The 15,968-nt window shown below is 36.2% G+C and overlaps 1 protein-coding gene across 1 annotated transcript in view; it reads left to right on the top strand.

Annotated features, from left to right (window-relative positions):
• LOC737467 (uncharacterized) overlaps positions 1-15,968 on the top strand; it is a 160,485-nt gene that overhangs the window by 1,088 nt on the left and 143,429 nt on the right. The window contains exons 3-5 of the mRNA XM_063811802.1: positions 225-337; positions 6,737-6,835; positions 15,505-15,626. Of these exons, the coding sequence (XP_063667872.1) occupies positions 225-333 (109 nt within the window). The 3' untranslated portion in view covers positions 334-337; positions 6,737-6,835; positions 15,505-15,626. The remainder of the gene's footprint in view (positions 1-224; positions 338-6,736; positions 6,836-15,504; positions 15,627-15,968) is intronic.

Below are 15,968 nucleotides of genomic sequence, written 5' to 3' on the forward strand. Positions count from 1 at the left end.
AAGAAGCTGTAGAGTCAGTGGGAGTTTCCTTTTGTGGCCCTTGGCACTTTTTAAAACACCCATCTGCAAGGCGGGAACAGCGGAGAAAGTGCTATGTAGTTCATAAAAAAGATATTGGGAGACTGTTATCTTAAGAGTTTTTCTAGAGATTGTTTTGTAATCTGTCAGTTTAGAGAGTTGATATGTCCCGCGCCATCAGCCCGCTGAATGGGATCTTCCTTCAGACAGGGACTGAGAAACGGAAATACTACCATCCTCCAGCCAATCTGTTGGGAGGACTGCTTGCAGAGGACTCGTGCTCCAGATGTTGCACTAGAGGCGCTGCAAGTGTGAGCAGGTAATGTGGAGAAGAGTGACATTGTTAACAGAAAGCATCTAATTAAAAATGACTTCATTTGATTGGAAAGATGAAAAAACCTTTTTAAATAAATCCAGATTCACTGGCCTAAGCTCAGCCAATTTATGAATATGGAGCCCGACTGGGGTCTGCTTTCTTTCAAAGATGTCATCTTAGAGGTAATAACATAGGTGAAGTCATTTGGTTACACTGTGGAAACTTTTATAGTGCCTTCCTTGGGAATTTAATTCAGTGGTTCTTCATTTTATCAGGAACAGACTGACTCCATCAACTGTACTCTCTCCATGTTTAGAGGCAGGACTGCTTGAAGCAATTAGGTTCACCAATTAGCATAGTTTTACTGACCTCCGCAGCAGCACCACCAGCGCTCCATTTCTTCAAAGTCAGGGAAACGCTGAAGCACAGCATGCTTCCCAGGTGTCCAGGTTGGGGAGATAAGCCCAGGAGCAGGGTAGTGCAGCAGTGCAAAAAGCTTTCTAATAGTCCCCAAGTGTTTGTTTCAGCAACTTTTGTGGATTTTTTAAACCCGCTTTCTGATTCTGGATCTTGTAATACCTCCTTACTTTGACATAGCCCTTAAAGCCTCTCTTGGCCGAATTGCTTTTAAGAAGGTTAATTTTCTATTTTCTCCCTTCTCTTCTGTCTTCCTGTGTACTAATGATGCTGTGGGAAATTTTAGGGTCCAGAGAGAGGAAATCGCTGACAGGCTCGTTGAAACCTTGTTAGGTGACAAGGTAAGGGTTGAGGTGTGTGGGTGCGTGTGTACCTCAAACCTATGAGGAGAGACTAGAGTGGATACTGGGAGAAAGTCATTGCTTTTCCTAATTTTTAAGGTGTACCTACAAGGCTATCCTGCAACTTTTTCACCATAAGCTCAATCAGCTGGTACATCTTTAATCAAAGAAAATGTTTGGGGCCCAAAGCAGTCTAGAAAAGAAGGGTTTTGCTCTTGTCACTGTCAAGGGTAGTAAAGGAATTAAATTTATTTACATGGCTGTTGTTCCTCTCGTTCTCCCCTAAAATAAACATTTCTGTGTAAGATTTCACTGGATTAAATTGCTGACAGTTCATCAGTAGCAGCAACAATGTAATTCTTCTAACCTTATTAAATCAATAAATACTAGATCCATGCATTGAATTAAAAATGCATCAGCATAGCCAGGAATTGTGATCATATGGCCACGGACCTCAGAATCGAACATGCCACTCAAAAATTGAGTAGTTAGCATTTATTTAATCTTCTTTTTCTGTTTTGGATTTGTGACTAGGTATTCTGGGGTTTTACCATTTCAGGGACTCGTGTCAAGTTTTCTTTGGTTTATAATCTTGAAAATTCTTTTCTTTTACTAACTTCCCACATTTAACCATGAATATGATGCATGCATTTAGAGTAGTAATGCACTGTGACTTTGTAGTTCTTGCCATTAGTTTTCATCAAGGAAATATACTTCTACTTAGAATGCATTACTCTAGTAAGACATAGTAAGGTGCATAACTTTCTACAGAAGCACAAATAAATTTAAATACATAGGCTTTTATAAAAGTATAAATAAATATACTTAGTTTGAATATAGTGCTGTACATTTATTATAAGTTTATTTGTAAAAGAAAACCACATTTATCTTCCAACACTGTCAACTACATTATGAGCAAAATTATTATTTATCATTTTAAAATAAGTCATTTATTTATAATCTGACTTGCTTGCTGGAATTTACACAAGAGCTTGAATTAAAAATTTTAAGTCTTTAAACTTAACACAGCATTAGGAAGTAACATGTATCTTAAATGGTTACATTTTATGTGTGAAGAAGTACCTCAAATATGGTGTACCAGGAATTAGTTAAGTTGTAGATTAGTAGGTAAATTTACACTTAGTTTCTGGTGAAAACAAGGACCATGTATAACACTTTGTAGTTGGATGGACAAAGTAATATTTATTTTACCCAGATATTTGACCATACTGATTAATGATGCTAATTATTTAAAAACATTCATCTCCTATTGGTGTCAGCCAGCATAGATGGTACTGAATTCTGAAGATACAGTCACTGGCCCTTGGGTTCACCACACTGTGGAAGAAAAATCTTTATTTGACGAAATAGGCAATCAGCTGAAATCTATCCTCTTTAAATAAACTGATTCCTCAGTATTTTCCCAGTGTTGGTGTAAGTTGTTGCCTGTGATATCCCCCAGGGCTCTTTTCCTCTGCTCTCTGATTTGGTATATAAAAACAGCTCTGAATGATGGATTACTGTGTCATTGCAGCCTGCAAAGGATTAATTTGTTTCATTGATTTCTCTTTAGGCAGATTGCCAGAATTTGCTGCTTCCCACCTTTGCTCAAGACTTCTACAAGTAATAGACAGTAATAGCCTAAGACAAATCAGCTTCTTCTTGTAAAAATAAAATCAGGAAACTAAGAGTCCTAGGAAAGCTATGGCAAACTTTTTTACTGGCATACTGAAACAGCAATCAATAGGCTACTTCATTTGCTTTACAAATATTTGTAATTGAAAATTTCCTTGAATGAGCAACATACTACATATCATATTAATAGATCTTAAGGAAGCATTTATAATGTTTGTTCCATAAAAATTTTCCCTAATTTGTAAGGATTCCGTTTAACCCAGGAAAAAAAAAGGTGTTGTCTATGTGATTGACAAATACTTCTTTTTCTGTGCCAGATTTCAGGATCAAATAACATATCAACATAACTTTAAGTCAATTTACCTGTAAATATTTATAGGACTCTTTTGCCCAAAGAATTTTAGAAACTTTGGACTGAGAATATCAGATGATAGAAATAGAACTGTTTAAAGAAAAAATAACTTTTTCTGATAAAAGTAGTATATGCCCATAAGACAGAATTTACAAAAATTAGAAATGCCATTTTGTATAATAAGGTTTTCTCTAAACCTTATTCCTCTAAGCATTTAATGTAATATGATTAAAATTATTAAAGTCATTTATATTGACTCTATAATGTTTTAACATATCTACTTTAATTATTGCTCTATTAGACAACTCAGATTTTTAATTTTCATTTGTATAAACTAAGTTGTAATGAATAGCATTTTAAATAAATCTTTAGCCATCCCTATGGTTATTTCCTTACAATATGTTATTAAAAGAGAAATTACTTAGACTGAGAATATAGACTGTTTTTTAAGGTTCTTGATATTGATTGCCCAATTGTTTTCCAGAAAGGTTCTACCAATTTATACTGGTACTTAAAAAAAATTCCTCTGTAGAGGCAGCATTCTAATTCATGTTACATGAGCAAAGAAAACAGAACAACACTCTTTTCCTTGTGTTCTGAAAGCAGTGGTAGCGTTTTGCATATATTTAATCTGTCAGAAGTATTTTCCCAACTGCAGATGTGAAATAGGCTGGTTATACACATCTATTTGTTTCTCTTCTCTAGTGTTGAAAATTATATTGATTTAATGATCTCAAGTTATACTTTTTATGCAATTAGTTGTGTAGTAAAAACTAATATTGTCATGTGCTAATGTCTTTTTTCCTCTATTGTGCTATGGTAGTAGTCTATGCAATATCAGCAAGTTTATACTTTCCCTTTGCTTTGCTGAAAGGAAAAAGGAACATCTGTTTCCATTATATATCTACATCATAATGATAACAATTAAATAGCTATTATGGTAGTATACCGTAAATATATTTTGCTGAATGACCTGTACTTTCTTGTTGGAAAATTTCAGATATTTTGGAGGCACTTAGTTTTTACACATAGGTTCTATGTAGATATTTAGATAGGCCTTTGCTTACTTTAGGTAAATTATTGCAGTTCTTATTTGTTTCAATAAAAACAACCAGCCAATCTGACGATGAAACACTAGGCTACTAGATGTGACTCTTGAATGTATTTAAAGTACAGATTGTTAAGTATGTCTCTCAATAGTCTTAAATGGGTTTATCATGCTATTAGTAATAAAATTTATTTTGTGTTTTGTGCTATTTGTGTAGTACTTTTATATTTTACTAAGTTAGATTAGAAATAGTTATATATATATATATTTTAGCACATTACGCTTTTTTTTTCTTATGTTGGGGGACACAGTGATATTTACCTTTTAAACTCAGCAGGAGAATATTTGAAACCATACACAACTATTTTCATTGACCTTTAAAGTTCCAGAGAAGTGTTTTCATTTATTTTACCTTTTGATTAAAGATGTTTTGGTGGTTACATAAAAAAAGACTAGAAAGTATTTCATACAAAATGGTATATGAAGAAAAATAAGCATCCATATACCCCAAACCCAGTTCGAGAAATAAAATATTAACAGTACAATTGAAGCCTTCCAGAATATATTTCTTTATGGCTTCTTGAAAAGATAATTATCCTAAATTTGGCAGTTATCCTTTTTGCTACTTAGTTACTTTTTTTTTTAACATGTTCTAAAAATTTGATGTAAATAAATTTAAATAAATACTTTTTAAATAAATACTTTTTTAAATGTTGGAGCTGTGTCTGTTGTTAGAAGTCTTTTAATCTAATCACCTATGACTGGGCATGTTTCTCTGTTTTAGTGTCCTCACCTGTGAAGTTGGGGGTAGGCCTCTATGGTCTCTGCTGTCTTTCTAGGTGTAATTAAAACATTTTTTTCAGTACTTCTTGTGTTCCATATGAAACAAAATGAAACAAACAAAAGACAGAGGCCAAGAAAGGCTAAGTAACTTGCCCAAGACTATATAATAAGTCACAGGGCAGGGAATAAAACTCAGTTTTCCTGACTTCCATTCAGGTTGTCTTTTCCTCACTCCACATTGCCTGTCATTTTTTTTCTGATTATTCTTAAGAAGGAGTGAGGAGAGAGAATAGAGAAACAGATTTTTTTCTCGGACTATCTTTTCTGTAGGGAAAAACCACTGAAGCCCTATTAGCCTGGAAGCTGCTTATAGGGTTACAATACTGTGTGTCCTGCAGAACCTGTGAAGCTCTTCTGTATTTTCTGGACTTTCCTGGAAAGTCATTTAGATATAATGTAATAAATATAATAAAGTAGTTTAGATATAATGAGGTTTTCAATAGGCTTCTTACTCCACAGTTAATTTTTTGATCTCTTTAAATACCAGGAAAATAGGATGGGCATAAACACAAGCGTCTTTTTACATGTATATGTCTCTGAAATTCAGTGTTTTAGCAAGCAGGTCTTTAATAAATTACTTTTCCTTTTTTATGTAGTTTATACTATGTTCAAATCATAAATGACCTTCTGTTGGAAAATGGGCTTGTTTCTTGTTTCTATTCAGTAGCCAATATACCAGAGTACTAAAGTGAAAATAGCACAAATAATGTGGAAATACATTTTTAAAATCTCTTTGGAGAAAAACCCCATTCTAAAAATAGCAACTTAGAATTACATGCATGTACTTTCCCTTTCAGGTTTTTACTCTAACGAATTTAATTCATTCTTAGTTGAGATGACTAAGCTTGAGTCATAATATTCACACGGTGCCATGTCTGTCCTATGAAAAAATAGCAATGTAACTGGAGGTTGGAGTTATATATTTTATTGTAAAACCATCTTTTCCCAAATCTGTTGCTTCAAGATCAAAAAGTTGGTTTAATAAACTACTGCTTCCTTCTACAAATGCATACTTGGGAACTTATAATAGTAACCATTTTCTTTAGGGTGGGTGACGCTGCTAATAGTAGCTTTGTCTGTGCTGTAAGTATTCTCCAGGTAGTTGTGTGTGTTTTTTTTTTTTTTTTTGAGACGGAGTCTGGCTCTGTCACCCAGGCTGGAGTACAGTGGCGTGATCTCCACTCATTGTAAGCTCCACCTCCTGGGTTCACGCCTTTCTCTTTTCTCAGCCTCCCGGGTAGCTGGAACTACAGGCGCCAGCCACTACGCCCGGCTAATTTTTTGTATTGTTAGTAGAGATGGGGTTTCACCGTGTTAGCCAGGCTGGTGTCAAACTCCTGAACTCGTGATCCGCCCACCTCAGCTTCCCAAAGTGCTGGGATTACAGGCATGAGCCACTGCACCCGGCCTGGTAGTTGTGTTTTAACAAGCAGACCAGGTAACACATTTATTTGTCTGTATTTTAGGTCAAATTATCTTACATGTTCGTCAGCTTCTAATAGGAAAATTTCCGTGGTATATTAAGTTGGGGAAGAGAGATCTAATGTGATTGAGATACCAGTATTCAGTACACCTTTTATTTAGGCATTGCTTTATTTGCTCACACTTACTAAATATACTTTCTTTCATTTCTGTCTGGGAAAGCTTCTTTAGGGTGTGTGTGAGAATATTTCAAAAAGCAACTCTTTGTCTAATAGAAAATTCCAGCAAATATCTGTAATATAAGGAATTTTTTACACTGATTAAATTTCCCTGTGTTTCTCCAGCAGGTAGATGAAACTCAAGAGAAAAGGTGTGGATAAATGAAACTAGCCCATGATGAACCTGTTTTCTCCGTGACCACAATATTAACCAGGATGATGGCGGTAAGAATATTGAGACTTAACCACTAAACCGGCAATGCTAAAACCAGAGACCCTAGTGAAACACAAGAATATATAGTCATTGTGTAGTTCATATATGTTACCTCACTTTCTTATTTATTATAGCTCTCCATAGAGATGTGGTGTGGTGTTAACAAAAATAACACAGAATGTGGTAAATTTACTTTCTTGCCCATATATAATCCCAGAATTATAGGGGCTTAAATATATACACCATTTCTACTCAGTTCTTAATGACTTCACTTTAGACCAAGTTGAGATTATTTCAAAACCAGCATTGGCTATATATTTTCCATTGACACAGCCAGTACATAATTTGTAGCTGTGACTTACAATTCGTGGATACAAGGGGTAGAATTTTCTCTTACCAATGTTAGATTTGCATGATGTAAAAATTTGTTCATGTCCTGTTTTGAATGCCCGGTTCTTTAAGATTTTTCCGTATTTGATTCTTAGGAGAATTATGTGACCATTGTGCTTATTGTTCTCGAAGTATAGATATTCAACACATATTTATTGAGTTTTTATCATGCTTAAGGCATGTGGAGTAGATAAAGGCATACTCCCTGCCCCAATTACTATCCATAATAATTGATATGGTCTTTTGCTAATAATGTAACAGATTATATTTTCTTAATATAATGTATTCATGTGATTTTTATTAATATTACTATATTGGGACTTTAAGATAAAAAGAAAATATATTTAATTTTTCCTTGCTGTTCACTTTTTGAAAAAATGCTTGGAATTGAGGCTGGGTATGGTGGCTCACGCCTGTAATCCCAACACTTTTTGAGGCTGAGGTGGATGGATCGCTTGAGCTCAGGAGTTCGAGACTAGCCTGGGCAACATGGTGAAACCCTGTCTCTACAAAAAGAATACAATAATTAGCCCAGCTTGGTGGCATGTGCCTGTGGACCCATCTCCTTGGGAGGCTGAGGTGGGAGGATCACTTGAGCTGGGGAGGTCAAGGCTGCAGTGAGCTGAGATTGCGCCACTGCACTCCAGCCTAGGAAGCCTGGGAGATAGGAATTGTAATTTGGGGACAGCCCAAATTATAGTATTATTTAGTATGTATCTTAAATAAATAGAATATGGCATTTGCTAACTTTATCTTATTATTTTCTTTTCTTTTTTTTTGTAGAGATGGGTTTCATTATGTTGCCCAGGCTGGCCTTATACTCCTGGCCAGAAGCGATTCTCCCACCTTGGCCTCCCAAAGTGCTGGGATTACAGGTGTGAGCTATAACACCCAGCCATGTTTGCTAACTTTAAATCAGTACTTAAAAAAAGTCTTAGAGTTTTTCTTAATACTTCAAAATATTTTGTTTAAATTAAATGTGTCAATTTAGTTATCTCCTTGCAAATAACATTGTTTTCTGAAAAGTGACCTTTATGTTGTTTAATTGAGCAAAAAGCACATTCATATTTCGAAAACTCAACTAACAAAGTCTGTTTTAAAGTTAGGAACTACACTAAGAATAAAGGCAAAACATGTTTTCATAAATATGTATGTGTATAAATATAATTATAAAATTTGTTTTGTTTTGTTTTTGAGACAGGGTCTCTGTTGCCTGAGCTGGAGTGCAGTGGTGTCAACACAGCTCACTGCAGCCTTGACCTCTTGGGTTCAAGTGATCCTTCCGCCTCAGTCTCATATGGAGCTGGGACCACAGGCGTGCGCCATTATGCCCAGTTAATTTTTTAATTTTTTGTAGAGACGGGGTCTCGCTTTGTTGCCTGGACTGGTCTTGAACTCCTGGGCTCAAGCGAACCTCCCGCTTTGGCCTCCCAAAGTGCTGGGATTACAGGCGTGAGCCACTGCGCCTGGCCTGTTTTCATAAATATTAAAAAAAAATACCTATGTTTGGTCTTGACCATACATTAGCTTTGATGCTGATGCTAATATTGTTGAACTTATTATAGCATTGAACATATTTTTATAACTCACTAAAATTTTTAAAAAGATGCTAAGAATAGTTATCTCTTGCACAAGGAGAAGTGGGTTGTTGATATATTTTCCAACAAATTTGACCAGTGCAGATAGCTTTTTTTTTTTTTTTTTTGGAGATGGAGTTTCGTTCTTGTTGCCCAGGCTGGAGTGCAATTGTGCGATCTCGGCTTACCGCAACCTCTGCCTCCGAGGTTCAAGTGATTCTCCTGCCTCAGCCTCCCTAGTAGCTGGGATTACAGGCATGTGCCAGCACACCCAGCTAATTTTGTATTTTTAGTAGAGATGGAGTTTCTCCATGTTGGTTAGGCTGGTCTCGAACTCCCGACCTCAGGTGATCTGCCCGCCTCGGTATCCCAAAGTGCTGGGATTACAGGCGTGAGCCACCATGCCCGGCCATCAGATAGCTCTTTTAGATAAAGAGGTTAACAAAAATACCACCATTCTTTCCATAATAATTGCAGTCTTTCTGGACTTAATTGTGCAATTTCTTCTCCTTCTTTATATGTAGATATAGGAGCAAATTTCAGTTCACAGGTATTGAAATTCATATGGGAATATAATTTGTATCTTGTGTAGATTGTTTGCATGATATAACAAGGTCCTTTTGAATTTGGTGATTTGTTAGGTTTTGCATTATTTAAATATTTCTCAAAAGAAGTATGTGAATTCAAAATATGTATTTTCTTCAATTAGCTGATTTTTGAGATGTATATTTTACAAGATTTATATTTAAAAGAGATAAACAAACACATCACTAGTTCCTGGTAGAAGGTTCAGTGGATTATACCATCCTATTTGAGTTAAATTCATATGACTCTAAATTGTAAAGGTAGTTTTTCTGGACTGGCTAAAGCTTACAAATTTGAGGGAATAAAGGAGTGGTATTGTAGAGCTTTGAAAGCTGCATACCAACTAATGTCAACGACAAAGCCAAAAGTCACTGAGATCCTGTGTGTATTTTAGTTCCAAGATTAGGTTTTTTTTTTTTTTTGAGACGGAGTCTTGCTCTTTCGCCCAGGCTGGAGTGCAGTGGCCCGATCTCAGCTCACTGCAAGCTCCGCCTCCTGGGTTCACGCCATTCTCCTGCCTCAGCCTCCCGAGTAGCTGGGACTACAGGCGCCCGCCACCACGCCCGGCTAATTTTTTCTATTTTTAGTAGAGACGGGGTTTCACCGTGTTAGCTAGGATGGTCTCGATCTCCTGACCTCGTGATCCGCCCGCCTCGGCCTCCCAAAGTACTGGGATTACAGGCGTGAGCCACCGCGCCCGGCCCAAGATTAGGTTTTGAATGTGTTTTGAGTTTTGACAAATAGTTTTAAAATTCGGAAAGTCCTACATTTTATAGTCAGGAACTAGCCAAAGGCAATATTTTGTGTACAGTATACGTGAACAAGACTTTTGTTCTTACATGAGCTTGCTTAATTATTTTTCCTACCCAAGAGAAGTGTAAAAAAATCCTTAATTTATAAACATTTCTTTTAATAAAAATAGTAAAGCCCTATTATTATTATTAATATATGTTAAGCACATTTCATATATCATCTAATTTCTTCAGTTTTTATAAAATGTAAAACTACCATTTTATTGATGAAGAGTTTGAAGCTCAAACATGGTTAAGTAATTTGCTCAAGTCATATACAGGCATATTTTGTTTTATTGTGGTTCATTTTATTGTGCTTCACAGATACTACGTTTTTTACAAATTGAAGGTTTGTGGCAACCCTGTATAGAGTATGTCTATTGGTGCCATTTTTTCAACAGTATGTGTCACTTAGTGACTCTGTGTCATAATTTGTAAATCTCACACTATTTCAAACTTTTTCATTACTACAGTATCTGTTAGGGTGATCTGTGATCTTCGATATTACTGATGTAATTGTTTTGAGGTGCCACAAATTGAGCCCGTTGAAGACAGCAAAGCTAATTGATAAATGTGTGTATTCTGACTGCTCCACTGATCAGCCATTCCTCTTTCTCTCCTTGGGCCACCCTATTCCCTGAGACACAATAAGATTGAAAGTGTTGTGCCAGTTAATAACGCTAAAATGGGCTTCAAGTGTTCAAGTGAAAGGAAGAGTCACACCTCCTTTACTTTAAGTCAAAAGCTAGAAATGATTAAGCTTAGTGAGGAAGGCATGTCAAAAGCCAGCACAGGCCAAAAGCTAGGCCTCTTGTCAAACATCCAAGTTGTGGAAGCAAAGGAAGTTTTTGAAGGAAATTAAAAGTGTTATTCCAAGGAAAACACAAACAATAAAAAAGCAAAACAGTCTTATTGTAGAGAAAGTGTGAGTGGTCTGGGTAGAAGATCAAACCAGCCACAATATTAGGTGAAAGCCTAATCTAGAACAAAGCCCTAACTCTCTTCGATTCTGTGAAGGTTGAGGAAGTTACACAGAAAATGACTGAAGCTAGCAGAAGTTGGTTCATGAGGCTTAAGGAGAGAAGTGGTCTCCAGAACATAAAAGTATAAGTAAGTATACAGCAAGTGTTGCTGTAGAAGCAATAGCAAGTTATCCAGAAGATCTAGCTAAGATCATTGACAAAAGTGGTTACAACAAACAACATATTTTCAATGTAGATGAAATGGCCTTCTATTGGAAGAAGATGCTATCTAGGACTTTCATAGCTAGAGCAGAGAAGTCCAATGCCTGATTTCAAAGCCTCAAAGGACAGACTGATTCTTGTTAGAGGCTAAACCAGCTGGTGACTTTAAGATGAAGCCAATGCTCATTTGCCATTCCAAAAATCCTAGGGCCTTTAAGAATTATGCTAAATCTTCCATGCCTTTGCTTTTTAAACAGAACAAAAAAGTCAGGATGACAGCACATGTGTTCATCACATAGTTTATTGAATATGTTAAACCCACTGTTTTAGACTTGCTGCTTAGAAAAAAAGATTCCTTTCAAACTATTACAGCTCCTTGACAGTGTACCTGGTCACCCAAGAGCTCTGAGGGAGATGTACAAGGAGATTCATATTGTTTTCATGTCTGCTAATACAACATCTGTTCTATAGCCCATAGATCAAGGAGTAATTTCAACTTTCAAGTTTTATTAATTAAGAAATACATTTTGAGTCTAAGAGTAGTGGCTCATACCTGTAATCCCAGCACTTTGGGAGACCGAGGCAGGTGGATCACCTGAGGTCAGAAGTTTGAGACCAGCCTGGCCCACATGGTGAAACCCTGTCTCTACTAAAAATACAAAAAATTAGCTGGGCGTGGTGGCACACACCTGTAATCTCAGTTACTAGGGAGGCTGAGGCAGGAGAATTGCTTGAACCCAGGGGGTGGAGATTGCAGTGAGCCGAGATTGCACCACTGCACTCCAGCCTGGGCGATAGAGCAAGATTCCATCTCAGAAAAAAAAACAAAAAAGAAATACATTTTATAAGGCTATAGCTGCCATACATAGTGATTCCTCTGATGCATCTGGGCAAAGTCAATTGAAAGTCTTCTAGCAAAGATTCACCCTTCTAGCTGCCGTTAACAACGTTTGTGATTCATGGGAGGAGCTCAGAATATCAACATGGACAAGATATTGGAAGAAGTTGATTCCAACACTCATGGATGACTTTGAGGGGTTCAGGACTTTGGAGGAGGAAGTAACTGCAGATGTGGTAGAAATAGGGAGAACTATAATTAGAAGTGGGGCCTGAAGATGTGACCGAATTGCTGCAATTACATGATTAAACTCGAATGGATGAGTTGTTTCTTACGGATGAGGGAAAAAAAGTGGTTTCTTGAGATGGAATGTACCCTGGTAAAGATGCTGTGAACACTGTTGAAGTAATAACAGATTTAGAACATTATATAAACTTAGTTGATAAAGCAACAGCAGGGTTTGAAGGGATTGACTCCAGTTTTGAAAGAAGCTCTACTGTGGGTAAAAATGCTATCAAACAGCATTGCATGCCACAGAGAAATCTTTCATTAAAGGAAGAATCAATCAATGGGGCAAACTTTATTGTCTTATTTTAAGAAATTGCCACAGCTACCCAAACTTCAGCAATCACCACCTTGATCAGTCAGCAGTCATCAACTTCAAGGCAAGACTCTCCACTAGCAAAAAGATTACATCTCACTGAAAGCTCAGATGATCGTTCACATTTTTTTTTTTAGCAATAAAGTATTTTAAAATTAAGGTGTGTACATAGTTTTTTAGACATAATGTAATTACATATTTAATAGACTGCATTATAATGTAGACATAACTTTTATGTGCACTGGGAAACAAAATTTGTGTGACTTGCTTTGTGCAATGTTTGCTTTATTGCTGGGATCTGGAATTAAACTTGCAATATCTTCAAGATATGCCTGTAACTAGTGAGTGAGAGAGCAAGGATTTGAATTGAAGTATGTGTTACTTCAGAGCCCATTCCTGGTCTATACCAATATTATTGCTCATCAAGTAACTCATTATACTATGTTTTGGTTGTGTTATGGGTCAGATCACATTTTCACAGCATGAAAATTCACGAAGCAGCTCTACGCATTACCAAGAAAAATTTATATAACTTCATTTTACTCTCTTATCCTAATATCTATAGAATGATTACATTCTCTGATGTTTGATTATGTGATGCTGTCTGTATAAATGATACTATATAGGATGAAGGATGAATCATGTTTATTCTTAGAAGTTTTTGGCACTAGATTGGCTTAGCTATTAAATAGCACATTTGCTACCAGAGTGAGAAATGAATAGCAAGATATTTTTTTGATTTGTAATCTTACAAATGTTTTTGTTTTTAGTGACTTTCAGCAAAAGAAATCATGGTTTCCCTTAGTAGTTGTGTTATTTTGCTATGGCGGCTATAACAAAATACCACAAACTGGGCGACTGACTCAACAGAAATCTATTGTCTCTCAGTTCTGGAGGATAGAAGTCTGAGATCAAGGTGTTGGTTCTTTCTAAGGGGTATGAGGGAGAATCTGTTCCATGGTTCTTTGCTAGCTTCTGGTGGTTTGCTGGCAATCTTTGACATTTTGTGGCTTACAGTCTATCACCGTGATCTCTGCCTTCACATGGTGTTCTTCCTGTATGCATGTCTGTCTCTGTGTCCAAATCTACCTCTTTGTAAGGATACCAGTCACATTGGATTAGGGCCCACCCTAATGATTTTGTCTTGATTATTTGCAAAGATCCTATCTCCAAATAAGGTCACATTCACAGGAGTTGGAGGTTGAGGCTATAACATATTTTGGGGGGAAACAATTCAACCCATAGCAGTAGGCAACTTTTCTGAAGATAGATTCGAAAACTCTTTAGTAGTGGTTATATACATAAGTTTGTTTATCAAAACATTGGAATAATGATATGTGCATATGTCCATAAATGGGTCATGTATGAACATTTGCTTTGGAATAGGACTGACTTGCACTAGTCTGTTCTTATATAAAAACTGTAGGAAGAACAAACAGGAGAACTCCTGAAGATGGTTTTCAATAAATTAAATATGATTGGATGTGAAAATGTATGGAGCAGGTAATGCGTGTTTGAGATAAGTGTAACTGGTAGTATGATGAAGTTGAGATTTAGATGGGCATTCGGGGCCAGAGAGTGCTACAGAAGCAGAAAGAACATGGGATAAAGTCCTGATGTAGGAATAAATACTTTAGGGATAGTGAGCTGTGGTGGTGAAGAAGGCTTTGGGTTCAGTTACATTGTCAAGGGATCCTGGGTGAGGCTCTTTAGGGTTAATGCAAGTTTTAGCTATCACAGCTTCGAGAAATTGTTGTAGAATTTATTTTTAATTTTATTATGTAGAACATTTGGAATATATCAATGACAAGAAGAAAAACATGACCTCTAATACTACTCATTATTAATATTTTCACATGTTGATATTCCTGTGTCAAATTCCTGCCATTTTTTAATTGAGATTATATTACATAAACAGTTTTCTAAAATAAATTAGTGTCTGTAGTATTGTCTAAATATGTACCTGGATTTGAGACTTAGTGGGTAACAGACCTAATGGTCATTGGTGATGAGTTGGGTCGCCATAACTCCATATACCATTAGGTCAAGCCCGCTTTGTCTTGTGTGATTTAGTCCATTGCCTTCAGTCTTGTTCTTCCTCCCATCTTTCATACTGCTGCCAAGATCTTTTTAATGATCACTTCACTTTCCTGTCTTCACTCCTTTAGTCAGAATACAGGTTCAGCTTTTTAGCATATAAGTCATCTCCGTTATCTTTCTCCTGCCTTTGTCTTCTTATTTGCTGCTTTCCCAAAAAGCTACTTGAAATTCTCAGAATATTATGTGCCCTTTTTTACCTCCCTAACTTTTTACCTTATTTCCACTAAGAATGCTTTTTCTGTACTTGTCTCTCTGTCCAGCAGCAACTCATTCTTTAAAGCCAGTTTTTCCTTCCTTTTAGTATCTGTAGTACTTTCTATAAAACTTATTATAGAACTGGTTACAGAGTATTATAGTAGCCAGTTTTAACCTTAATTTCTTACTAGACTGAGTTATTTGTTCGGCTAGGCGTTGTAGAAATTGGAAGCCAAAATGAAGAGGAACTTTAGGAGTTTGCAGTCTAGTGGAAGACATCCAATTTTGGTGAGTTGGTGGGGGATGATAATGGAAAGCTGTTAAAGAGAATATGCTTGCTGCATGACCCATTAAAACAGAATTGTGACTGGAAATGTTTATATGGTGTCTTAAAATTAATGAATTTTATTTGTTTGCAGGTGGCAGTGGGCCTGCATCACAGGTTGCAGCAGATGTTCTCAATATTTCTATTAAAATTTCCTTATTTCCATATGCAAGAGGAGCCCCAGAGCTGCATCCTTATGGTAGCTACCATGCCGTGGTAGGTGATGCTGTACTTTTCCACATCATCCTTCCTGTGCTAACAGAGGATCTGGGTTAGAATCTAGCTGTTTGTTTTTGTAAACAACTATGGAGCACTGAAAGAAGAATGTTTCAATAATATCTAAATTGTGATTTCTTTGGGGTTATGTACTATGCCTTGTTATTTTTATACTTGTTCACAGAACCTCTAAATAGTGCCTTGCTCATCATAGGCACTTAACATTGTGATTTTGTTTTACTTATATCTAGTTTTAATGGCTTATTAATTTTTAAGTTGTTAATCTAATTTCTTATTCTTTTAAATAATAAATAAGTATGTAACATTAATTTTACTTACAAA

The sequence above is a fragment of the Pan troglodytes genome, chromosome 4 (assembly GCF_028858775.2).
Source record: "Pan troglodytes isolate AG18354 chromosome 4, NHGRI_mPanTro3-v2.0_pri, whole genome shotgun sequence".
In the NCBI taxonomy this organism is placed as follows: Eukaryota; Metazoa; Chordata; class Mammalia; order Primates; family Hominidae; genus Pan; species Pan troglodytes.